The sequence below is a fragment of the Anopheles merus genome, chromosome X, assembly GCF_017562075.2.
Source record: "Anopheles merus strain MAF chromosome X, AmerM5.1, whole genome shotgun sequence".
Lineage (NCBI taxonomy): Eukaryota > Metazoa > Arthropoda > Insecta > Diptera > Culicidae > Anopheles > Anopheles merus.
In genome coordinates, this window is record NC_054081.1 from 8,125,657 (window position 1) to 8,153,509 (window position 27,853).

At 44.2% G+C, this 27,853-nt stretch overlaps 1 protein-coding gene across 1 annotated transcript in view; it reads left to right on the forward strand.

Annotated features, from left to right (window-relative positions):
- The window catches only part of LOC121595416 (serine/threonine-protein kinase 32A), a 78,959-nt gene that overhangs the window by 8,065 nt on the left and 43,041 nt on the right, over positions 1 to 27,853 (forward strand). The window contains exon 3 of the mRNA XM_041919385.1: positions 7,061 to 7,116. Within this exon, the coding sequence (XP_041775319.1) occupies positions 7,061 to 7,116 (56 nt within the window). The remainder of the gene's footprint in view (positions 1 to 7,060; positions 7,117 to 27,853) is intronic.

Sequence of the window (27,853 nt, forward strand, 5' to 3'; positions counted from 1 at the left end):
AAATCTACCGTTTGAAGCACTATTGTTTTTTTTTATTTCGTATGAATTCTGTATATTTTGCAAATATTTTTAAAATTGTATGTTATATTTAATTCTTGAGCTATAGTCTTTAAATTTTTCCATATTTTTTTTTATTTTTTAGTGCATGCAGTAAATTTGTGTTTTATGGTTTCACTTTTTCCACATGTAATTAATTTATCATTTTCTACTATTCCTAAATTAATTTTTTTTGGTTTTGATTTCATTTTTTTCATTTATTAACATGTAATTTGTGATTCTTTCATTTGAATTTAAGTAATTATTATTTCGGTTTCTCCAAACAGTTTTTCATTTAATTGCAAACTTCCACAGCATGCTTGCAACATTCCCCGACGGATTTGTAACATTCCCTGAAGTGATTGAACTATTCTATTGAACAATTGAACTATTGTATGATTCGAAACCATGTACACCTAAATGTATACATCATGTTTCCATTTTTGTAAAAAAATACTCCTAAATGTATGCATCTGGCTTGGCACGAATTAGTAGAAACTTTTAAACGAAACCAAAATGGAATTTTTCTCTTGAAATGTGAGTGTTGTTTTCAGTAGAATGCATTGAAATATAACTCACAGATTATTCAGAATTATTACATTCCGATATCACCTGGATTCGAGTGGCAAAAATGGTATTTAAAGTGTGTTTTTTATTTACCCTATACCAGAAATTGCATACATTTAGGCGCTTTGTGAACGTATGAGGGTGCATTGCTTATTTAAACCTAAGTAAACTGCAGCAACCATACGAATATGTGTACCAATGAGCCCTGAGTACTCTATGCCTGATCGGTGCTTTGCCATTTTACACAACTACAATAATGTTTGTCTGGTAATATTTAATGAACAATTTACCTGATACAGCTGAGCACAGTTAGCATATCTAAAGACGTTTGTGAACTCTTGTGGATATTTATCCTTGCAAGTAGTTTTTTTGTTGTTGATATAGAAGAATTTGTTTTTAGAAGTCTTGAGAAATAAAACACAATTTTGACTGTGTAAAAATGCCATCACCATGGCCTGGTACCAAAAGAGGTATATCTTTAACATTTTCACTGACAGCAGGAATGCTGGCTGCTACCGTCCGTCCGGCCGGCCTCGTAATGAAGGAGAACTCACTCGGGCCCAGACCACCCGTAAACTCTTCTAATTAATGGCAAGCCTAGCCCACGGGGGGAAGCACCGATCCTACCGAGCCTGCGTGCTGAAGGGAGAGCGAGAGAGAGAGAGAGTTGCAAATTGTACGCTTCCAATTTCGGTAACTCCACGCTACCGTGAAAGACGAGAAAGCTTGCTGCCAGGAATGTGCTATGGGAAAGTCAAAAAATCGAGCCGCTCCATTTGCTGCATCGTCTTTTTGACCTTGGAAGAACCAAAGATGATGGCGAAAGAAAGACACAGCTCAACCCAAAACGACAATACGAAAAAAAGAGCTGAAAGAGGCTGTAAACATCAACAAGCAATTATTTGTCCACCCTTGGCACGCTCCGCAAGCGCAAAACGGAGGGAAGCAAAAACATTGACAGCATTCCATTCCGATCCAGGGGCCCGGGGAGTCGCTTGACGTTCGATTATTTTTGGCGAAATTGCTGCTGCGGGGCAGCGCAGTGGTGGGCCGGAGCCGCCACTAGGATCCGATTCCCTGCACGGCAAAGTATTTGCAAATAATAGCCGCCAGCTCTGTCAGTGGTTGGGTGAAATCGCCGATGGAGCGGGATACGAGGCGCGGTGGGCAAAAGCTACGGCAAAGAAAAATGTTCGAAATGATTATGCTTTTAATGGTAATTAAATCCGTGCCCTGGTCGGCTACCGGTGGGGGTAGCGAAAGTCGGTCTACCAGGATGTATTATTCGCGTAATGAGCCATTTTAATGAAGCCCGTAACGGTAAGGTCAATACCGACTTCACCCGACCGAGCTCGGCTTTCCATTTCGAATGTTTGTTTCGCTATTTGGTTTGTATTTCTTTTCATTTCTTCCACTGGCAGACTTTCTTTTCAAATAGTTAATGGGAGCAATGGGACAGAGAGGGACAGAATGTTGGCCTCAATCTGTCAAGAGCTGAGCAAAAAAAAGTAGCTGACAGTCTCCAGGGAGATGCGCTTGAGTCCGTTTTCGGAAACGGCACAACGAACAGCAGTAGTTCGCGGCCCGAAATGAGTTTGGCTCGCTGTTGACCTTGGCACCGTTGGACGCTTTAAAATCATTTCCATGGCAATCCAATCAAACAGCATCGAAGAAGCGTTGCGCGAGTTTTAAGACTTTCCGTCCGCAAAGTTATCACATTTGCCGTCCAAGCTCGGTGGCAAATTGCTCCCGAGGAAAGGTTCAGCGCCTAGATGAATGCCTGGCACTGCTTCGAGCATTTGTATTGCATACCTAATGGGCGCTTTTGATGAAATAAGGGCAGGTTCGTGGGACAATAGCGGGTGCCTTTCGAACACACTTGCTATTACTGTGGCCGTATTAAAGAGTGATTAGCTATAGCGAGCATTGTATCATCGGTCTCGGTGAGCGCCTAAATGTATGCAACTACCTTTTGAATATACAATTTTAAAATGATTTCCAATAAAATATAGGTATTGCTGTAATAAATAATTTAAAAAGAGATTTTTCAAACCATTTACCACAGCAAGAGTTCGCAAATGTAATTAAACATCACATTGCATACATTTAGGCACGTTACAAGTGCTATTTGTTATGTGTTATGTATGACAATCGCAAAAATGATGATTTGTTGGAACTAGCATTGAGCAGCAGATTGTTTTAGTTGAACATGAATTTGCGTTTATTTTTACAGCAACAAATGTTTTTTTAGCAAATAATTCTCAAGTTGCATACATTTAGGCGCTCAGTTATAAAAACCTACAAGCAGCTTTTCATAACTTGCCTCCGTGTTCTGCAAACTTGCAAGGTAAACAAATCCTTCAAATGAAAACGAAAGGGATACACTCTCAATCACAGCACGGCCACAGGGTGCAAATGCAATGTTCCGGGCTTTGCCCGAAGCGTCACAAACTTGACCGCCTTTCACTCTTTTCACCACCATCCGCCTCTAACCATTGTTTCGAAGCAGCTCCATGAAAGGATGCGGCAAGCAAAGCAAGAACCACAAAACAGGATTATAAACTCATTAAAATGTTGAACCCATCCACGCTCCCTTCCTTCCAATCGGCTTTGCCGACCGGAGAAGGATCCACCGAGGGGTGTGAAGTGGATACTGGCGGCACGCCGGTACATTATTAAAATATGACACCGCACGCACACACACACATTCACCTCACAGTCTCCCCGCTTGTGTTGCGGTGTGTTGCGACAGTTTGTCAGCTGCCAGTCGGTCGGATTACGCCCTGCCGTGCTTCGTCAGATGGCGCCAGCACAGCTTTAAAAGGCGCGTACGCCGAACGCACCATGTTTTGTCACCCTTTTGGAGGAAAGAAGAGGGCCAGCAAAATGGGGGCGAAGGGATTTGATTAGTTTTTTTGTGGGTGTCCTTTTTTCGGTTGCGTTGCTTTGCTCCAGCCGAAACTGCTGAAGTGCTGACGATATTGACGATTCTATGGGCGACGACGACGGTTCAGCAATTCGGGGAGCTACCAATCCTCCGTCCTGTACAGAACGCCTGCGGCAAACGAAAGTGACACACCGTTAGGCAGAACGCCGACAACATTCTTCGGACGTGCCCGGCGTACCGAAACCAGCCAAGGCTTTCTGGGGAGGGTGCTCCGGTGCATACGTAAATTAAAATTGCCCACTTACACGCACCGCTTGGTCTGTGCCGCACTTCTGCGCCCTCCTTTTACCCCGGTCGAGGACGCCAGACCGCCCGCGGACGTGATTTGCGGTCACCGCACGCCGCATCGAATGCTAAACACACTCTCCGGCATCGTTTTCGCTATTTGGTTGTTTTTTTTTTTTTGTTGGCCATCAACTCTTCAAGCCGATAGTTCGATACTCGATCCGTGGTTAGTGTGCTCACAAACCCACCTCACCCAAGCTCACCTTGGCAGGAGGTAGAAAGTGCAGGGAACCTGGCTCGTTCACGCAGTCCGTTTTCGGTGCAGCGAGCGCCTAAAAGTATGCTTGCCGCCGTACATTCGGCGCCTGATCCGTTCGAGACCGAGACCCCGCGATGGGTACGTGTTTTGCATTCGTCGACCGTCGGATTGTGTACGTGCCGGCACCATCACTCCCTTCCTTGTTCTTACCGCGCCACGGTAAGCCTGTTGTCTCACACGTCCCATTTTGCCGACCGTTTGGAGCTGCTTTGGAAGCAATTTTGGGTAGGGGAGGAAATCTTTCAGCGATCGGTTGCGTTGCGCACACTGCCCCGACGTAAAAGCAAAACATCCCAAATCCGGATTATGGGGCCGATGATACAATTCACGGCCGGCGAAAAGGTCTTGCCCGGTGAAGAGCACAAACGAGCCCATGCACAACCCCTGACAACCGATAATCCCGACCAAAGCACACTTAACCAGAGCGCCCGATTCCCGCACGGGCCTTGAAGGGTTGAAGCTGTTTACGAAGATTAAATTAAATTTTGAAAGCCATATGCCTGCCCGAGTCCCAGGGAGCACGGTAGCTGTCTAGTGGGGAGGAGGAAAGCTAAGGAAGACAGATACACACTCACAAAAAAACACCCATACCAATAAGAAAAGAAAAATTGGGACAAGCCGTGTGCGTGTGGAGCAAATCCAAATTGCAATAGCCGGAGCTTGGCATGGTTTCGTAACCTGCAGCTGTGTAGATCTTTTTTTCTTTATGCCCCCTTGGCTCCCCACAAATGAGACCAGATCCTTATGCGTGTGTGTGTGTGTGTGTGTGTGGGGGTCTACCGATCCCGTACGGCACAAACTAGGACACCCGGCAGACGAAGACAACCCCCGTGGGAAGGGAAGTTAATTAACGAGAAAACGTGACATCCTGCCGTGCGATGCGGCACCACGGTCCAATGCAACGGGGTTTTGGGGTTGCGTGGATTGGATTGCGGGTGGGATTAATTACTATTATGAATAACCTTTCCACTACGGTCGGTTCCCCGGACCGTTGGACATGAAGTTGTCACCGGCAGCAGGACAGGCACCTGTGGGGATCGTGGAGGGCGCCTTTTTTTGCCGCTGTCTTTCTTTCTTCCCGGTTTGGTTGGGCTGGGTGAAACGTGTCAGTTTAGCGTTCAATTTGGGGTTAATTTCTTCGGATTCTGGCGGGCACGAGCTGGGCTAACGTTGCGACGGCAACCGCTAACCGGCCTGTGTGCTTTGTGGCACGGGGTGTCGTAGGCACTGTTGGTTAATATTGCATACCTTTGGGGCGATGCTCTGATGCTGAGCAGTATTCTAACTCTGAAAGTGTTCGTGTTTTATGCTGTGAAAGGGGTGGTGGCATTTTCTACACACTTCTGAACGATCCTTTATATTAGTTTGTTAAAAAAGGACGCCTAAATGTATGCAATGTGTGACAATCAGTACAAGTATAGAGTCTAATAAAATAAAATAAACCACCGAAATATACTGCAACTTGTGTGGAAGGGTCCGTGCAGTTAGAATGCAGATAAATTACAAATACGCCTAAATGTATGCAAAATGTAAGCCACATTTGACTTTTTAAACGTTTTGCGTTTTGCAAACAGCTTCAACGCTCCTAAAACGGTGCACCAGATTGATTTTGACAATGTACAGTTTACTTTTTGCAAACGTTTGCCTCCTACCAGCCAATTATAACCTACTTGGAGGCAAATATTAGGACCAACGATGTGACTCGAGGGTTGGAGAAAAAGTATTAAAAATGCTTTCTATTATCGTGTGTGTCAAACGACTCAATTTTTCTCTCATTTAACATGCGTCACTGAACGAATGCCATTTGAATTACTTGACTCCAACGTAGACCGCTTTTTGTCAAACAGCCTTCCGTCAAGCCTTTAGCTGAACGGTCTGTCAAGCTAACGGAGTGCAATTTGTTTTACGGTTTCAATAACCATTCGACATTTTTAACCCACACTAATTGCATGTTTGTTTCATTGAGAATGGAATTTTTATCTTATATTACTGTAAAATATGTGTTACATAACAAAATGAACGGGAGCGCTACCTTCCAAGACATCGCAAAAAATAAATAAACATTTAACCAACAATGATATACCCTACGTAGAATCACTTATAAAATAGTATGATGCTCCTTACGTTTTACGTTGCAGTTTGTTTTGAAAAGTCAAAACCATTTAAAATCAATTTGGAAGAAATGTCAATGAAACAATTTTTGAGCAAAATTAGAGATGTATTTAACAAGCTTGTTTAATACCGATTTCGTTTCCGTTCGTGCGGAGTGGCGTAATTTGATACTTTTCCGTTTGATTCAGATAATTGGCACTATTTTTTACGAAATAGAATGAGCGGTGTATATTGTGTCTATTTTTATAAAAACAAATAAGAAAAGTATTCGCTCATCACCCAACACAGCAACGCCTGAATATATGCAATAAGTGCACGAGATGCCATAAAATGTAGATATAAAACCAAAACCGCCTACATGTATGCAATGCGTATGCCAGACGGCGCTGTTTGTACTTATTTCACACAGTGCTTCAAATAACGCTGAATTGAAACGATTTTTGATCAGAACGAGAAAGATTCCATCTTAAGAAACGCTTTCAAAAATCTCCATTGACTATGATAGGAACATTTTGTCGAGGGACGAGCTCCAAAAACGAAAAGGGAGAGAGAGAAAAATAAGGAAAATGATAAAATGCCCCAATCTAATCACATCTTATTTGGCTCGCTTCCCCCTCGCACCAAGGATGCTTCCCCGTGCTGCAGATCGATAGTTGGCACAATTAAATCTAAATACGTATACAAGCCTGCACGCTTCATTATCGGGAAGGAGCCTGTCAGGGAAGGAAAGAAAAACGCCACCAAGGAGGAAAAGTAGCAGAGTGGCAGCATGAAAGACAAAACTTGTTCGCCCACTCATTTCGTTTCGCCCGTTTGATCTGATCGTGTGCTTCCCTTTGCTCTTCTCTTTACAGTGAACTTCGACCACTTTCAAATACTGCGCAACATTGGCAAGGGCAGCTTCGGTAAGGTAAGTCAACCCCGCTCCCACCAGTCGACCGTGCCTGCGTGCCTGTCAGCTTGATTGGTTTGTTTGCTGCCTAATCGGGTGTGTGGGCGAGGGCTTTGGAACGATGCAGCAATAAGCAGAGCGGGAAAACAAAAGCGAAGGTGAAGTCCGTACGCGGAACAAGTCTGTGCGGGAAGCTGTCAGTCTATTCCGGCCCGTCCGTCACTCAGTCAGCCAGTCACTCACTCAGCAGTTGTGTGTGTGTGTGTGTGTGTGTGTGTGTGTGTGTGTGTGTGTGTGTGTGTGTGTGTGTGTGTGTGTGTGTGTGTGTGTGTGTGTGTGTGTGTGTGTGTTTGTTTGTTTGTGTGGTGTCTGTCTGCGCACCGTTTGCCGCTTCGAGCTCGGTTGACGGCCGCTTGGATGTGCTGGCACACGCAGGAAGATTCACCCAATTAAAGCGTGTTGCGGGAAACCGGTAACAATCAGCCCGGAAGTATGCAATGCAACCTGTGCGCTCGAAAAAAAAACAAAAAAAGAAGCTCCTGCAAAGTGATTGGGCAGGCAATGAAGCAGCACAGCTCGACTAAACGCTCCGGTAGCGGCTGCGGCCCAAGCGTCCGAAGCGTTCATTATCATGGTCCAGCGCACTGGCCCCATGCCCCCGCCGGTTATGCAATGCGTGTAGCAAATTGTGATTTTTTGTTTGTGCTGCCGTGCTGTGCTCGGTGTTTGCCAAGCAGCGAAAAAGGCAAATGTGCCCGGCGCAAACGGAAACAGTTTTGTGTTGTGTGTTGGTGGCTGTAGCGAAATCAATCGTTGGCTCTTCGCTGGCTCGCTGAACATTCAATTCCCCCGTCCGCCTTTCTTTGATTCGCAGCACAAATAAAGCTTCCCACCCACCCACGTCCGAGGCGAGCTTCTCCGCCTGCCTGCCTGCCTGCAATGGCTGCGGGGCTTTTCTTCTCTGCCTGCTTCTTGCGCCTCGCCTTCATCATCATCATCATCATCACAATTCGTGCCGCGTGCCGGATAATAGCTCACTAAGTGACATTGACGAAATTACTGCTTTATCTTTTCCATCTCTCTTGCGCTGCTTTCCGCACGTTTGTTTCCTACTCACCCTGCTTCTCCTTTTTTTTTTGTTGCTCCCCATCATCTCGCCCTGCTCCGCAGCCCGCGTGTGGTCTCGTTTGCCGATAATATTATAGCATTTGTGACTAATGAACTGTTCTCAGCTCACTGGTTGAGCTCGCGCTTGACGTTGGCGCTCGGAGGGTGAGTTGTAGAGTTTCATTTTTTTTCCTCATCTGCTTCTACGCACTCTGCGTCTTTCTCAGTCAATGCGCTCGTTCGCAAACACTCTCGCAGAAACGCTACAATGGGATTGTGCAATGAGTGGCTACTGGGATGGGAAAGCACAACCACCGCACACACACACACATGTCAGCGGGGAATTGAAATTGACAACCGAAAAGACTAGACGACGGGAACGCGACGACCCCAACACGATGACAGCAGCCGGGTACACCCTTTTGTGTGAGCGTGTTTTTTTTTGGTGTTGGTGGAAGAAGAAAGCTACCACATGACTCGACGGCAACGCAATTGCTTCTGCAGCGAAGGGGGAACGGGGAAGGCGATTCTAATTGGCTGACGAATGTGGCTGGCGGGTGTGGATCGGTTTTTTGTTTGTATGTGAAAATGGCAGCACAATGGTCGTTTTCGAGATGGCAATGGCAGCGACTGTTTGTTGCGCGCCGCAAGCTGACTCATCGGTGGTGGCGGCACTTACGATCGAAACTCTACCACCCGACCATCCCGAGAGTCGGGAGTAGTGATGATAATCGGTTGGCAAACATCGCGCTGCGAGCAGCAAACCGCACAACGGGGAAAGCGGGGCTGAGTGGAGTCCCATCAGCGGTACAGCAGCAGCTCGTTAAATTCTGTGTCGGGAGTGGCGAGCGCCGGGTTTTTGGCTGGAACCTAACAAGCTGCCGGCCAGCACGATCCAAGTACATCCAAGTGTCGCCGTAATGGTGTGTGTGTGTGCGGGGCGCTGCCGCCGAAGCAGGTCAAGTGCGATATTATTTATAGTCTGTCCATTTTTGCTCCCCATTTCCCTGCCGAACGGACGGCGCACGGCGTGCGGGCATGGAGATGATGCCCCGGCAATGATTTGATAATTATTTTCTCCATAATCGGGGTTTCGTGCGCTTCAAGCGAACGTGATTCAATAGCGCAGGGAAAGGCGTTTTGTTTTTTTTTTTACTGCGGAATTGGAACGCCTAAAAGTATGCATATGTCGTTCGGTTGGGAGCGGATTTTTTAATTTCTGTTTAAACCTATCTTTAAACTTCTTGGAACATATTGTAGCACTTTTTTGTGTGGAATAGCTAGCAAAGTATGCGAAAACTCGAATAAAACAATTTTGTTGTAAACCATTTCGTTTAGCGTGAAATAAATTATACCTTAGAATTGTTTTTCCCAATGTCCGCCTGCAGTGTATGCAAATTGTTTTATTATTAGATTGATTGTGAAGTTTTAGATTCCGAGTAATCAACATCGTTGCGAGTAATTAAGCAATGATTAAATAAAGTATAGAAATAGAAATGCTATCAACCATGGTAAATTAAAGCTCGATTCAAATTGCCTCAATGAAATGTAATTTTTACTGAATACTTGCTGGAATCGGGTTATCAAATCGTTTACTTTCACAGGTAAAACATTGTTTTGAACAAAAAAATCAGAAAGCTTTTTCGTTTAAATTGCAAAGGGCAACTGTACCAGTTTTCATATAATGTAAAATTGTGCATAAACGCGGATTTTTTTTACCAAAACACAAACTCGCTTGTAATTCATACACGATCATTCCTTTGCGTATTTTTACAAAAAATTTAATAAAATTGTGCAGAGCAGAATTTGGCATAATTTGTTAATAAGAGAACCGTAACAGTAAACTGATGAAAGTGTGATAAGTGTGAAAGTGTGATTTATTGATTTATTGATTTATTGATTTATTTATTCATTTATTTATAATTTACTTGTTTATTTATTTATTTATTTATTGATTCATTTATTTCAATATTATTTTTTTTAAATATTTTCTAAATTAATTCATTTTATAATTATTTTTTTTAAATTTATTTATTCAATTATTGATTTATTGATTTATTAATTTATTGATTTATTTTTTTTATTAAGTTTTTGATTAATTTATTTATGTATTTATTCATTCATTTATTTATATTTTTATTTATTTATTTATTTTTTATGTTTTATTTATATATTTATTTATTTATTTGCTTATTAAATTGAACTTATAATTAATAAATTTATTTGCTTGTTTCATTATTTATAATGATTGTAGAATGTATTCGAACCCGTTTGGTTCAGTTTGATTTGAAAATCACGACAAGTTATTTTACACTAGCAATGCTGCCGAAAATAGGTCCGGTGTAAATGTCAGTTTTCGACAGTTTACTGCTGTAAGTTGCTGCCAAAGCTTATAGCAATAACACACCATGGATGTGGCTGATTATTCCTTTAATATGCTGAATTTTTCATGTCCACTCTTTGAGATGGCCAGTGGTTTTTTTGAGCGATGTGCTTGGGATCGTTGTCTTGTTAGGAGATAAAACTTTAGGATTTCTTTTCTGAACGCTGATACAAGTGTTGGCCGTCATAATTCCATCGGTTTTTGTGAAGCTTTCCTATGAGAGACCACTCTAAGCATCCCCACACTATGATATTGCCACCTTTGTAATATATTTTTATCGGTCTGCTTCTCTCCGGGTTTTGTCCAATCTCGTGTCCATTGTTTTTTGTCCAAAGACATGATGAGTTTTGGTAGGATCAAGTGTCTATGCTTTGCCCAGAAATAAATAAACAAACCATTGGACCTCTGGAAATAAGTTTTGTGGAGTGATGGGAGCTGACACGACTTCCAGACAAAATCCGGAGTATTAATTTACACTGTATTTGCGTTGCCGAAAATAGGAGCACAGCCTGCCCTAAAATAGGAACAAAAACGATGTTTGCATTTTCACGAATGTTTCTTAAAAAATGCCCTTGAAAAGGCTATTCAAAACTAGCATCACTTGAACAAGAGGGAGAATTGTGGGAGTAAGAGCAGTTTTTTGTGCAGCTACTGCACTAGCCTGCTGGGACAGTTTCCGTAGCACAGCTCGATTGCACCTTCATTAAGCGTCTTTGCGCCTGACGGTATGCACTGTGCGTGACAAAACGACTCCGGCAAGGCTTTCCCTTTTCGCCCGTTAAACAACCTCCATACCTTGAAACCTAGGAGTTGTGTGGGGGTTTCACTTGGAACGTAATAATTGCAACCGAACCCTGCGGCCACCTGCAAACGCCCAATAGCGAGACAGCGGAGAGCAAATATTGCAACGGTTTTGTTTGTGCTGAGCGGGCGTCGCTTATTTCCATCCAATCAGCTCCGTCGTGGTACCGGCGTGCCGGAAGCCGATCTTTAAGCCCCAGTCCAAAAGGCCCTTCCAGCGGTGTCAGATGCATCCGGCGCATCCATCACCAACCCGGTGGGCTAGCCGGACATAATCATTATCATCAGGGAGCGGCAAAACGCAAATTAACAGTGCTTCGGCTGCTGCTGCTGCTGCTGCTGTCGACCCTGCTGGCGTACAGGGATCTCACGAGATTGGCGACCAAGTGTGTCTGGCCCGCTCGTGTGTCTCGTTTGTGTGTGTGTGTGTGTGCGCGCCTGGTGCTCAAATGGAACCATTGTGTTGGGCGCTGTGATGTCTTGCTTGTGCGACATAAAAAGACAGAAAAAAAAACAAACAAACCCGGAAGGCAGGTTGATTACTTTTCTTTTCCTGCGCTGTTGTTGTTGCGAGCTTGCCTCATTGCCTTTTCCGCTCTTTACCTGTTTTTTGTTGTTGCTCCCTCTTTGCCGTGCCCTTGCTTGATTAGCATCCGGCGAAACCTTTCGGTTTCGTTTGGCGGGCTGCGCTGTCAACAAAGCCCAGCGTCACCAGCCAACCGGAGGCACACCACAGGGCATTAAGAGGAATGTGATTTTTGTTGTTTTTTGGTTTGTTTGTTTTTTTTTTTTTGCCTTCCAACTTCCAAGAATCTGAATCTGCCGCCGCGCAAACTTTCGCAAACACACCAGCTCCGTCTCAAATTGAAAACAGGAAAAGTAAGCCGACAAACACACAATGCGCAAACACGCACGCAAATCGGAGCGCTTGTTGTTCGCTTCAACTTCACCGGAACACTCGGCGCCGCACACGCGCCCGCGGTCCAGTTTAATTTGCGTCCGAATCTGTCTGGCGCGCAACGCGAGCATGCGGGCGCCTAACAGTTAGGCAACACGCAGCGCAGCCCGTACCATCCACTTGGCCGTCCCGCTGCGCCGCCCGAGCCGGGGCCGTATGATTTAGAATTTCGGCTTTTCCCTCTCCCGAGGGATGCAAAAGGACAGTTTGAGGGGCAGGAAAGGAGGGGAGTAGGGTGAGAAGACCACGCGTCTGGGACGCTCGGCAGATGATTTATGCCTCTCTGGGGCAGGAGGAAACAAACGCTTCATCGTGTGCCCGCGCGCAAATGACCTTAACGGAAAACTTATTACACAATAATGAACCGACGAGCCCTTGTGTGCGCTCCCTCTCTCTCTCTCTCTCCCCCGTCCAAGACAATCCCTACCCCCATCCCCCGCTGGCCACGCTTTTTGCTTTTCTTCCTGCTTTGTGCTTGTGTTCGGTGTGTTTAATTTTCCCTGCTCGAGAGCTGTTTAGGAGCGCTGCTTTCGTAATCTCGTGCTTTCAGCGCACGGAGTTGTCGCTTTTTTCTTCGCGGTGGTTTGTTTTTCCCCTCTCCCCTGTTGCTGGCTCCTGTCGTACGGCTGCCATCCCTGTTTGTGCTTCCTCACCAATCAAGGCTCGTTTCATATTCTTCCCGCACCGATAGGCGTTTGGTACCGAGCCGGGCGTTTGCTCCGTTTCGCCCTTTGCGCCCTTTCTCGATTAAACTTTGCCCCATGCTGCCTGCCTTTTTTTCCCGCAAAAAAAAGAGAAAATATGTAAAATTAGCTTCCCATTCTACCGCTTCCCCCAGCAACAGCAGTCTTAATGGCGCACGGAGAACGCACGGGGGAAACGTTGGTCAGTTTGGCGTGATTTCTCCAACCGCAGCGTGCAACATAAATCACTCACGGTACGCACAACCGTGTTTTCGCAGCAGCTGCTGGAACTTTCCCCGCACGGAGCATCCTACAATGAATCTTGTGCGCGTGTGTGTGTGGGGGGGATTTTTTTGATTTTTTGTTGTTGCTTAAATTCTGCTCTTTTTCTTATCATTTCGCAAGATTACGTACCCATTCCAGTGGCCGCTGCCAAACCTTTAATGAATGGTAGCGCAGCGAAATGGGTTCCCCGGTTGCTTGCCTTGAGGGAAAAAAGTTTAGTGTTTGCTCCCTCCCATGGCTCCCGCGCATCGGTCTTGATTGTCTGGACCGAAAATACACAAAAAAATAACAAAACCAAACTTACTTTCTGCCGAAAACAACTCAATCGAAAACAAGTTCCGAATGAAACGCGGGAACAGCGGGATGATTTAGTGCCGTGGCATAAATTCGATATTTGGACGCGCTGGTTGCTGCTCTGTGCAGGAAGGAGGAGCAATGTGGCCATGGTAAGGATTTTGTTTTTAAATTATTTCTATCAATTAATTAAACTTTTAGAGGTTCAAAGATTGTATTGGAAGTTAAACAAGTGTCGAACGAATCGTCTTCTAAACATCAACCATTAGCTTTGAAAGGAATTTATAGCATTTACGCGATGAGAAACAAACACAAATAGCCAAACAAACTACACACGCCTAAAGGTATGCAATTAGTTTGACAAAAATCTTTTTTTTTATTTCCTCGTTGATTTCATTTAGAAGTTTGAAGTTGTTACGACTTTAATTTCGAAAAATTATGTTTGCCTGACATTTTCAGTGAACTCAATATCATAACCACACAAACAGCGTCCCAAAAATGAAGGTTTTATTGAGGGCCGTTTTGTTGCTAAGTTTTTAAAAATATACATTTCATAATTAGGAAACTAACAAATGTTGTTGTTGTTTGAATAGTTTATAGAGGCTTTGGCTCCAACGGAGTTGTTTCGCCTCTAATAAACTAACAAATATATACTTATAACATCCATTACATAACTTTAGGCACTTACACAAGGATTCCGATGGTGTACCTCAATTATATCGCAATACATAAAATCGAAAATCGCCACAATGACGTAAGAGTAAACATTTAGCAAAAGAGGGAGAGAGAGATAGAGAGAGAGTGTGTGAGAGAGAGAGAGAGAGAGATAGAGAGAGTTGTGAGACCAGTGCACTCTTAGCAACGCGTGTTGACATTCCTATCAATTAAATCATTTAAAAAGCCAACCATACGCACCTCGAGTGCTACACCGCCATCGGGAGACGCCCCAAGATGGCAGAAAAGGATTCTGACGGTATCAAGAGAGATCTGGTGACGGTTCTATTGATGGTTTTGGTTAAGAACAACTATAATTAAGGATACATTAGAAGCAATTAGAAGCAAAATCTGAAAGATGACACCCAACGGTGCAAGAATATAAAGTAGCGTGCGAATTTTGTTCATTGATCTGGGAAGGCTATAACAGTGTTGAACCATCCTTTGCTTTAGCAGTATAGATTGAAATACCTCAACTACACAGTGGGTGTAATTGTATGAGGAAATGAGGCCCTTTCTGACCATCGATCGATGATGATCGATAGTTTGCGATGAACTTGATGAACAAAAATGAACTTCAGTTGTATGTACAACACGACCCAGAAAACAAAAATTTCATGAAATGAAAAAAAAGGAACTAAAATGAACTATAATGATTCTGAAATGAACAAAACTGAATTTCAACGGCCCCCAGTGGACAAATTTGGCTAAAACTAGCCGGCATTGCAAATAAATGAGCTCTTTTTAACAGTCGTTTAAAGTTCATTTTGGTTTAAATGAGTTCATTTGTTGTTCATTCCTGTTAAAATAAACGATCGTCAAAACAGTTAACGACTGCTCGATATCGCATAAAGGCAAACACGGGGGAAAAATCGAACAGTATAATTAAACGACTGTTAATTTGTATCGCATACGCTCTTGACAGTCGTTTGTTTAACGGCATTTCGTTAAAATTCGTTTCGGCATTCGGCAAAATTAACAAATGAACTCAATGCGTTCGCGATGCCAAATTCTAGCAGTTTTTAACGACTCTTGTTAATTTTTAACGACTGTAAATTTTAAACCATTTCTTTCGCGATGCCAGCTAATATGTTCACCGTTGCAATTGCATGTTTGGGGCTGCTAAAATAATTGCCTCTTACACAAATACCAATTACATTTAAGGCTGCGCTCCGGCACCAATCGAACAAGATATCCGACTCGAATAAAACCCACAAACAAGGCAAACATCGCGCCGAACACGTCATTTGATTCTGTCAGTGATGTTCGATACCCACCTGTGCTGTCAAACGCTTCACAGCTACAGTAGATAGAATTCAATTCGGGACATTTTCAAGTTTGTTTACGTAGTTACTCTTTTTTTCTTCTTAAAATTGCGTGCAAAATATTTAAAATAGCAATAATCAACAATATATGCAATGCTTTACAATCAATTATAACATCAAATATACAGGTTTGAAACGTGTTAAACTATTGTGTGTACATAATGCATGTGTATGCACAGTATGTTTTTTAGCATGGGCGTTTGTTTACATTTTTCAACTTTAAAATTGAATAATTTTTATGTTATTATTGATGAGAATAACAAGTAAATTATAAGTTGAATATTCCCTCTGTGGATGGATATTCATTTAAACTATGGAAATGCTTCATTTGAGATAAACAGATAAGCGTATTGCAGTGCATCATGACAGGTCTATCAGACATCGAACAGCTGACAGAGCACCAATCGAGCACAGTCTTGTTTATTTGTCTCGTTCGATTGGTCCCAGAGCGCCGCCTAACACATCGAAACCAGTTTCAGGACGGTGAAATAAAATTTCGATGGCAGGTTTTGGAATTGACCCTCATGAAATTTACGACCGAGAACATTTTCATCAAAACTAGTCCACGCATCTATACCTTACTACCTAACGTATGTAAAAACATATGTAAAAAGAAAGTGTAGAAATGAGATTCGATATGATGTGGCATGGAATTGAAAATCGGACCTCCTGCATGCCTGCAAACTTCTGCATTATGCATCCAGCAAACACATTTATTGTATAATTCATAAGGAAAATTTGGTGTTCAAATTATGGTTACTGCCACTGTACGTGTACCGTTTGAAAGCAAGTCGAATGTTTGCGGATACTCGGTAGATTTAATCGGGCCTTAATTAGTCGCAATAAAATTTAATAAATTAATCGTAATTAAACCTTTTACTTCTAACACGCCTAAATATATGTTTTTCAAAAGAAAGGCTCTTAATACTCATTTCTGATTTCAAAATGTTTGTATGATCTCACGAAAATCTATTCTATGCCCGTTTTGCCCCTTATGTCCCTCGCAACCGGTTTGGAATGCTTTTTTCTCCCCGCTCCGCCATAACATCGATCTCAATCGCACACCGGAATGAAGAGTAATTGGGTAAAGGAAAACGATTTTTTCGATGTCCTCCACACTCCACATACACACACAAAAAACATGTCTTCTGCTCGAATGCAACAGTATCTTTCATGTTTCACGCTTAAACAAAAAAAAAATCCGTCTCCCAATCGTGATGCCCCACCGCTCTAAACCTTCATTTGCATTGATACTTCAGCCCGCACATCGTGTATATGTGTGCAAGGTTTTCTTTTTGTTTCTGTTTCGTTAAGTAAGGCAAAATGATGAAACTGAACATCAACCGAAACCTTACCGGAGTGAGCACTGGAATCATGAAAATGGGACGCTTTTTTTGATGTCGCTAACTCATCGAACCATGCACCAAGCACTGCGGGAAGTGCTGAAGCTGAAAAAGAACCCATTTTTCCCCCTGCCATTGAGAGGTCTGTTCATCGCTTTTTCATGCTACATGGCTTGATCCTAGAAAGCAGAAGAATTTATCTCCGTACGAAGCAGATTTAGATTTATTCAGTAAAAGCTTTACTCATTAAAAACAAGCAGCCACGGCAAGAGAGCTGCAATGCTAGGTCTCACCGGTACACGCAAGCGTCCTTGCTTGTTTGACCGTTTTTTTTTTCCTCTATTCCGTTTTCGTTAAGGTGAACAAGCAAAGCGTTCTCCGCTGTTTCGCATTACTGCTGCGTTTCTTCGTCCCAAGCTTCCCACGGCCGAGGGGACGGTCCAAACCCTCCGAGGGTTGACACAGTGATGATGGGACGCGATCTGCCGGTATTGAAGGTAATTGGAATGAATCTGATTACTACAAATAACTATTTCATCCGACATTTGTTCCGTTGCTGGTGCGCCAATGCCGAACGGTAAGGAGATAAGGTAGGAAGCTCCACACACACACACACACACACACACACACACACACACACACACACACACACACACACACACACACACACACACACAAAGAAAAAAAAGACAATTCGACAACCCGAAAGCTTTCCCGGCGCACCAGGTTTGCCGCGTCACGTTTGTAATTTTTCCGATTTCGCCGTACCGTTTCGGTCGATGCGACGCGCAATGATTAGCCGAGTGGTGAGCAATGACCTGGGACGGAAGGGAGTGAAGCTGTTGGGGCGGTAGAGTACCAACCTTCCCTTCCAACCGCCAGCGTCGTGTCGCGTGTTTTGCGCTTTGCATAAGCGTCTGCCGAAGCTGCGGCGCAAGCATAAGACAGATGGCGCACATCACATGCTGCCGTGGGAAAGGAATTTAATTAAACTTTGCTACATCTTCCACCCCTTTGCTCTTCCGCATCGCCACCGCCTTCCCGGGCTCGATCGATTCCGGCACCCTTCCGGCAGCGCGATACCACTGGATTGTCGCTATTTTTGCTTGCTTACTTCGGCGCTTGCCGGCACAGAATACTGCTAGCGGATAGAATTTCTCCCCACACCGCAACACACTCGCGGTAGTGTTCTTTAATGTTCTTTTTTTTTCGCTCACTCTAGACGACCTCGACCCGACATTCTTCCGACATGCACACATTCCCGTGGGCTGAAGCGCAAACCGACTCCTCGCTTGGCTGCTTAAGAATGTGCACCCGTTTTGCATTAATACCGATGTCAGCCTGCCAGTCTGGCCCCGAAACTATCTCGGCGGTGCGGATAATTGGTATCGAAGCGAACGCTTCGAATGCGTGATTTTCTTTGCACTTACACTGTTGCACACCCACATAAATGCTCTTTCAAACGAGAAGTATTCTCTACAAATTATACTAAACAGTTTCCTCGCAGCAAGATTAGACCCATGAAGCTGTGTCCCATTTTCCAGCGAAAGCAAAGCGCACTAATTCATCATCGGGATCGTTTTGATGTGCGGGCTGCATAGCTTCGGGCGCTTTCTTCGAAAGTCACATGCCAGGCTGCATCGCCGCTACCAAGAGCACTCGCATTCGGGCTGCATTAGCATCACAATCACTTCCACATGGCTTGCAAGATGCACACCTTACTGTGCTCGATCGATCGACGGATGCTGCCCTCCCTGCAGTAGAACCGTGAGCTATCGCTCTAGCACACGGAACAGTTGCTGTTGGCGCTTCCTTTTCCAGCCCGGTGCAGGATGCTGGAATGCAACTGGGTCCGCATTGGTGGCGAAAGCGGAAGTGTAACGATTTTGTGTGGTCGTTGATAATTTATGGAAATGTGTGCCCGCTCGTTCACAAAAAAAAAGGGGAATCGATCGAAACTAGGTCACTGCCGGCTGCCTGCCGACGGTGGGCACAGCTTCTTACACTGTGCACGCCCAGGCGACCGGCACGAAATGTGCAGAAAGCAAATAAAGCTAGCACGCCAGCCAAAACTGTGCTGAAGTGGAGTGGACAAACAAAAAGGGGACACACCCGGAAAACGGCAAAAATTATACCGAAATCGATCTTTCCGTTGCTTTTCCGGTGAATGCAAAAGCGATGCAGTCGTGACCCAAGCGCCAACAGCTAGGCAATATGAGCAATGTTGTGTAGAAAATAACAGAATACAGAAAAGGGGAAATTAAGGCTACTAACAAGCCCATCAAGATGCTTGTTAAGTAAATTGCATCAACAAACCACCGTTTCCATGTAATACAGGAGGCAAATGCTGTGGAACGCCTGTAGCTATGCAATAGGCAAGCTTTGTGCATTTTAGCCACTCGTACCAGCCGTTAGTATTGCAAGCTGTCTATTGATGACCAAAACAAATCAACAAAAAGCAAGAAACAGAATGAATAATAATAATAATAATAATCATAATACAAATCATAAAAATAATAATAATAATAATAATAATAACAATAATAACAATAATAATAATAATAATAATAATAATAATAATAATAATAATAATAATAATAAAATAATAATAATAATAATAATAACAATATAATAATAATAATAATAATAATAATAATAATAATAATAATAATAATATAATAATAATAATAATAATAATAATAATAATAATAATAATAATAATAATAATAATAATAATAATAATAATAATAACATCATCATCATCATCATCATGATATAAATAATTTTAATCGTGATAAAAAGAAGAAGAAAAGGAAGAAGAAGAAGAGGAAAGCATAGACATAATTATGAAAACAAAAAGGGATGATAAAAAATAAAGAAGAAAAGTAAAAAGAATACAAACAAAAAAAGTCTTATTGATATATGAAGAAGAATGTAGATGAGAAGAAAAAAGCAAGGAAAGTATTACAAAAATAAAAGAAAGGAAGAATTAAGAAAAACAACAATAAAAATTGACAAAGCAAACAAAAAAGCTAACGGAAAGGAGGACACAATGAGAAGATTTCATTTTTATTTATTAAAATCAATATCTGCTATGAAACGCAGGCTTAAACTAATTAATAACTAACAAATAAACCAAATCATTCACGAAATACGGAGCCCAACTAAACTAGCAAACCTAACAAAAAAAAAATAAAGGAAAAAAATCACAGGTAGAGCGTAGAGACTATCATAAACTTAGATAAAAAAAGAGAGCAGAATAAGACTAAGAAGAAAAATAAAGAAAGTTAAAAGAAAGAAGACGATTACGGAAAGAGTTAAGAGAGGACTCTACGAAAAGAGTTAAGACAGATAAGATAAGATAAGATAAGGAAGATAAAGTGTGGCAAATATTTCGGCATCGAACGTACTTAATACGCTGCACACTTTTGTAATGATTTTAGGAATATTTTATAATGAAAGGGTTCCCTAAAATATGTATCAAACTTTTTGTTTTCATTTGCCTGAACGGTGCCGTTTGCTTAAAAGAGAAGGTTAAAGTAGCTATTTGCATACTTTTACGCGTACAACAAACAAGTGCTGTGGTATAGCTAGGTGTCGATTGTAATTGGGCTTAACATTATTTGAAAAAGTATATGTGTGTGTGTGTGTGTGTGTGGTGTGTGTGTGTGTGTGTGGTGTGTGTGTGTGTGTGTGTGTGTGTGTGTGTGTGGTGTGTGTGTGTGTGAATATGTCTTTTTTGCTTCCAACATTGTCAACTGGGTCATCAACACATCCACTACACACCGTAGCGTGTGTCAAAGTGGCAAACCGAACGAATCAAACCTCCAACAGGCGTAACTTTTAGTCGTGTATGTTTGTGTGTGTGTGTGAGTGTGTGTGTGTGTGTGTGTGTGTGTGTGTGTGTGTGTGTGTGTGTGTGTGTGTGTGTGTGTGTGTGTCCTTTCTCCCAGCGCACTTTCTAAACGGTCGGCAAACGTGTTACCCCCGCCAAAGCGAGCCAACGTGCTACAGCATACAGCGTTTCGTTTGCGCTTCGGTTTTGCACCCCGGCTGCACTTCACTGCCCAAGTGGTTCACGCTTAAAAGGTGACTCCTTTCATCCTATCGTATCCCCATTCCGCAGCCCTGTACCTGAGTGCGGAGCGAGATTTGATCTTTTGAAATGGAAATTACCTACAACTTAAATGGAGACCGGAATTCTCCTCCCGGGGTCGCCCGGTCGAGCCGGGAACCTCTTGGTGGTCAATATCGTCCATTTTGCGGAGTGCCCGGCTAGGTGAAGGGAAGCGACGAGGGGAGAAATATATTCTAATATATGCATTCGCAAAGCACTAGCCACGTGCGAGAGCATCGTGAGCGAGCATTGGCATGAAACGTCGGCAGCAGCGTGCTGCATCGTGCTCCCTGCCCCGCAGTCAACAGCCAAAATCGCCTCCCTCGCTTTTGATTTACACTTCTATAAAGAAGGGGGGAAGGTGGAGGGTTGGTTAGAGAAAGCCATACTCAGCATTTAAATCGTGCCAGCCGCAAAGATCAACCCAATGAAGTTGTTCTTCAGCGTCCGGTCCTGAAACATTACACCACAATCAAGCACCAACACACATTCGCAGTCAAAGTTTCTAGATGAAGGCAACCACTCGTGAGAGGGAAGAGTTGAGGGAGCCCGGGCAACACTCCTGTCCCGACATTGATTGAGAAGGATTTGCCCAGCGTTTTCGGTTTGAAGCAGTGAGCTGTGAGCAGGAAGCAGTTTTTCCCGAGAAACATAATTGACGCATCGATTGATTCATCGGGCAGTGTAGGTTTGAGTGGAAAAAAAACCGAGAGAAAAATTGAACTGCAAAATACTCGCTGCTCGCTTCAAAGTTGCCCCTCCCGAGAGGACAAAAAAGAAGGGAGAGAGAGTGCCCTGGTAAAAAGCCCTGGTACGGAAACGGGGAAATATGTTCACCATCATTCAATTAACAACTTCCCTTCGAGGGTGGACACGCGCGCGCGCGCGCCTCCAGCGAACACGCCAAAGGGCGGGGAAGGATGGTGCAATAAAGCAATCAACACGCTGGCGGCGCTATTTCCGGCGGCACTGGCACAAGCCGGCCCGGGTCAGGAGACAGTTGTAATCGTTTAATTTAAGCGCTGCAATAAAGCTCGACCATTAGACGCGCACTCCTTTTGTGCTTGCCTCGACCAAGCTCCATTGCCCTAAGGCCGGGGAGCTGTTCGTGAGCAATGAATCGTAATTACTGTCCGTTCCGTCCGAAAAGATGAAAAGGCAGGGGTGGAAAAACAAAACGGGGCGTTAACAAAATCGTGCCCGTCCCTTCCCATCTGCTTCCAACGTGTTTTAAATGTGCTTTTTTTTCTCGGCGCGCAAAGAGCGAGCAAAACGAGCGCGCTCTATCGTAGCGCTATTTGTAACCTACCCAGGCCACTTGTGGTTCTGGATGTGTCTGTGTGTGTGTGTGTGTGTGTGTGTGTGTGTGTGTTTTTTGGTAGCTCCTTTCTACAACTACTCTTCCTGTTGTGCAAGAGCAAGATTGTCGTTGCTGTTGGGGCTGGTGCGAAGGCTAATTTCCGGTGCCTTTATGCCGAAAGCTTCAACAAAAAAACTTTACACAGTGGAGTGGGACGGGTGGCGGGCGAGCGGGTGAAGCGGAAAGGGTAGACGAGTGTTGCACTAAGCACCTCCTCAATCATCGCACAAATATGGCGCACGCACAGCGGGGGGAATTTTATTTTATTTGCGTATTTACGATTTGCTTAGCCGTCTTGCAGGCGCTTAACACAGTGCTGGGTGTGTATGTTTGTGGGTTTGCTTCTTCTTTTTTTTTTTTTTGAGAAGACGGAAAACGATTGTTTGCCTCAACTAAAGCGTACATCGAAAACGAACGCACACCCGCGCACGCTATTCAAATGCCATTATGGGCGGTTGGCGGAACCAGCCGCACCAGACTGTCGTGCCTGTTTTATTTATCTTTTGCCTTAGAAGTGTGCGCGAGATATTTAGGTGTGGAAGAGGGAGGAAGACAACAACAAAAAAATGGCTGATTCTAAGAATGCTTGTTTCATCTCCCTCTGTCTCCTCTTTCCCTTTTCCGTACAGCATAAAAAAAAACACACACACAAGAAAGGAGTACAAAAATCGTGCCAGCTGGCAAATTCAATATCCATCTTCATCTAAGCCAATACGCTGCACGGGAAAAGGGGAATGGGGGAAAGGTGACCTTCTGGTTCTGGTACAGCATTATACAGTGCGGGACAAAAGTGTTTGTCTACACTCCCCCAAGGAAAATATATCAATGTCAATGAATGATTTGTGTTATTTAATGAGTGTACATTAGAGTCTTTGGTTTTGGCATTTGACGTTTGGCATTTGATTATTTATTTTTCCTTTTGGCAACATAATTATTTTTTATGTTTTTTTTTCTTCAAATATTTCAAATTTTGGCATTTTTGCATGAACTTGTATGAGTGATTAGGAAAAAAAGAGATAAAATATTAATTTAAATCTGATTTCAAACAGCATTCCGTCTTGCACTTGTGTTCAATTGGAAACATTAGTTGGATCGTGATTTTTTTTTCTTCGAATAGAACTTTTCCTGAGCCTCTAGACTTTATTCTAAACATGAGTGGCTTGTATTTATTATACCTTTATTAGTTATAGAGCTATTTTTGCGACTTTTCTTCACACTTTCTAGCTACATTCTTGCAGGAAAGCTTCCAAAATATCTCCCTCCCCTTCAAGTAGACTTACACTTAAGTCGCTCACTGTAGCACGCCGTCTAGCAGGCTGCAGCACATTAGCACGAACGCCATATGCTGGCGCAATATCGCTTACGTTCTGCGTAAGGCAGTGGCGTGCTGCTCCCTCTCATCGCAAACAATAAAAACGGGCTTGCTTGACGAGCTTGTACTGTCCGAAAAAATATAAATAAACAACAGCTAGCGGCAGCAAGCGAGCGGTACCACGCCGCTTAAGCCAGCTGGTCAACCGGAGCATAATGTTAAAAACTTAGCTGCAAGGTTTCAAGAGCAAACAGCGCAGGAAAACTTCAATCCCATCGTCACCCGGAACCGGGAAAGGCATCGTGCCGGATGTTTTGCTTTTATTTTGTTGTCGTAAGGCTCACCCGCTCGCTAGCGACAGGCGAAAGAAAAGAGGAAGAAAAACAAAAAAAAAACAATACATACAATGAGCGCAAACAAACACAGCGCCAGATGAAGCGTTCCAGTACTATCCAGTGTCGGCACCAACAGTAAAAATAGAAAAAAATATCAAGATCTCCCCGAAGTGAAAGTGTTTGGTTGGGGCTATTGCGCCTAAATGCCGTGCCATATATTGCTGCGGCGCACGGTGCCACGCGTGATGTATAACTTTAGGCGCCATATGCTTGAAGACGACCCCACACAGCAGCTGGCAGGAGCGGAAGCGTTTTGAGCGTGTGTGTGTGTGTGTGTGTGTGTCTTCTTCTTCTTATTCTTCTTCTTCTTTTCATTAGTTCTCCCCGTCCAGATTGATGAAGAAATTGTCGTGTCCCATCGTGTTGGACGAGCCGGCGCCTCACTGGCCCCCTTCCTTGGTCCTTCGAACGAACGGATGGATGGTCAAAATGTTCGGCACGTCACCGGTGACCTCGACGCCACGCTCCAAGATTGCGATTGTCAAAGAGATGTCGCTGGAAACGGGGGGGGGGGGGGGTGCTTTTATGGGACGGGGCGTGATGATATTGAATTTGGGAGCTGGAGATGCGAAACCTGGGGGTGGTGGTAGGGCGGAACCAGATGCTTGTTCCGTGGAAACTTCCTGGGTGAAAAGTTCTCTCCACCATTCCACATTACCCACTCACTCGCTCACTCGTTCACTCCTGCTCGCTGCCATGAACGAGCCATGTTTGAAGGAGTTTTATTTCCGGCAGATTTTTTTTTGTCCTTCCCATGCCTATGCCGGTTGGCTTGTTTCACTCTTCCTGTTTACAACCAAACGCACACACACACACACACACTCTTTGGTGGAGAACGCCCTCGCTCCTTTGAGTTTTGGACAGATCCAATCACGTATCCAATTGGGTGAGCGCTGGCTGAACGCCCGAGCCTGCCAGGTTTTACTGCCAGAGTGTCACTTTTTATGGACGCTTTCTTCTTCTTCTTCCTCCTCTTCTTCGCCCACGCTTTGCTTCCTTCCTGTGTGCACGGAGCGGGCGGGTGGGAAATGCTCATCTTGGTTGTGTTTTTATTCCACGGCGCACTTAGCGCCAGTAGTTGGCACTTGCAGCGAGGATCTATGTAATGGCGGTTGACACATGCTTTTCCAGCGAAAGGTGTTCCCCATTTGGCGCTGGCTGAGCTGAGCACGACGTGTGTATGTGTGTGTGTGCGTATTGAAAGAGGCTGTTAAAAAGGGAAAGAAAAATGGCCGTGAGCGCACAGCTAACGATGATGAAAGTTGGCCGCTGCACGCTACAAAGGGCGCAACGGCTTTCCACTTCACAAGCCGCCGCTGTTTGCATGACAATTACCGTGAGTAGGCTTTGTCGCCCCAGCCCCCGTCGGGAGTGGCTGTTTTCTTCTGCCGGCTGATGTCTTTGCTTTCCAGTTTTGGATGATGGTGCTACATTGTGCTGCCACTGACAGCGGAACCCATTGGAGCACCAAGCAAGCGAAGCTTCTTGATGCGTTTTACCGGTCGATGGTGGCGGTGTGGGCACCGGGCATCCAGTGGAATCTTCTTTAGAGCAATTGCTTGATGCTTCGCTTAGGAACGTTTATTTACATTTACCGTCTGTGATAGAGATTGAAGTGACGATCGATCGTTCTTGCAGTGCCATTTGCTTGGAATAAATTCTACGAAAGTGTGTGTGTGTGTGTGTGTGGTGTGTGTGTGTGTGTGTGTGTGTGTGTGTGTGTGTGTGTGTGTGTGTGTGTGTGTGTGTGGTGTGTGTGTGTGTGTGTGTTGTGTGTGTGTGTGTGTGTGTGTGTGTGTGTGTGTGTGTGTGTGTGTGTGTGTGTGTGTGTGTGTGTGTGTGTGTGTGGGTGTGTGTGTGTGTGTGTGAAGGCTGTCCGTTTTGACGAATAATTGGAGAGGCTGTGTGGTACAATGTACTGTAAAAGTTAAAAATACTCCTAAGCATCCTAAATAAGCGCCTGAATGTATGTAAGGTTGGTTGTTCTGCATCAAGCTGTTTTTCGGGGGTTCTTATAGTAGTGGGACACCTCCTTGCTTCTTTCGTATGGGAACTTCGTCTTGTGGGAATTGGACTCTATGGGATCCTATTTCGACAGGCTCCTTTTAAATTCCTATTGAATTTGTCCAACATGCGTGCTACAGAGTACAATTCCTATTGCAATAAGTTCATTTCACGTTAAAAAGAGTCAACAAAGGGTCCCACAGACCTATTTGTATCATGTTGTTGACGTTCCTGCGTTTGTCACTTCTGTTTTTCGCTTAGAATTTGGCTTAGAAAGGCTTTTGAGATGCTTATCGTGCCCAACAGGTCAATATTTTGAGGAGTATTTTTAACCCGTGCCACAGCTATGCCAGCCGACAAAAAGTATGCATCAATGCTAGTATGCAATCAATTATTTTTACATGGTTTAGGAAGTCTTTTTGCCATTTGATTAGATTATGTTATGATATGAATGTTATGAATTATAATCCAGAGCAAAGATAAGCTTTTATTCTGTGTAAAACAACGCGAATTTTGAAACAAAAACACTGAAATCTCTTAAATTGAAAATCGAGTAGCACGTCACAATAGAAATGCGTCTCATGTGGGATAAATTGTGCAGCTCACATCATCCAAAGTGAGTTGGAAAACCCTGCAAAGCAATTTTACTTATGTTGCAAAGCAATGTTGTGCTGCTTTATACTTTCTGGCCGAAGAGCAAAGTACGCAAAGTGTACCTGCTACCTTATTCGCACTTGTTTAAGCGCCTAAATGTATGCAGTGCAATATTCGTGCTGCACTCAACCAATCCAGCAGACTGGAAGCTGGACGTGACAGGTAGCGCGTCGGGACACACAATCACGAACCAACCATGAAACCGACGTCCCTCCGGGACACAACCGTCATGCCGGGCTTCGGGCAAACTTTCACCTTCAAGTTCGAGCAGTTGTGCCAACTTCCAACGATGCCAACTTAAAGGTACCGTTTCAGCATTTCTGCATTTTGAGGAAGGTTGGCCACCTCCCCGTCAGTGCAAGCTGCACTCATCAAAAACCGCCCAACATGACACGAAACCGGCGCGTGGCTCGTAATGAAATTAGGCAAACTAAAGTGCCCTACCAGTTTGGCGTGCATTTCTGCGTTCTCCCAGTTACAAGCAAACACACATACAGACACTTATTCGATGGTTTCCCCGAGACCTGGCTTGCTTAATGGATGTTGATGGTTTGCGAGCGAAAGAGGAAGATAGAGTGAGTGAATTGAAGTAAGTACGTCAGTGGGCTTCACACCGCACAGCACCGAGAGAACAGGAGTGTGTTCGGAGCTTGCGGTTCCACTGCGTCTACCTCGCAGGGCAACTCTGGCCAGAAACAGATCAACCGTGCCAAGCCAAGGGACGACGGCACCTAAGCAAACCTTTGCCGTGTGAAAGTGTTTACCCATCAACACCCCGGCAGGGCAGGAAGGATCGACCCGAGAAGGCCCGAGAAGCATTATTAGTTGCAAACTTGGGCTGGCCCGCCGCTTGCACCCTCCTCTTGCCGGGAGCAAGTTTGATCAAGTCTAATTGAATTCGCTCATGATTGTTCACCGATTGTGGGCGTCACACCAGGTCATGTGGGGGGAGGAGGACCGCGACACCAAATGCTTCCAGCGAGCGGTTCTGGCCGGGGGATAGGCAATGCGGTTAGCTGC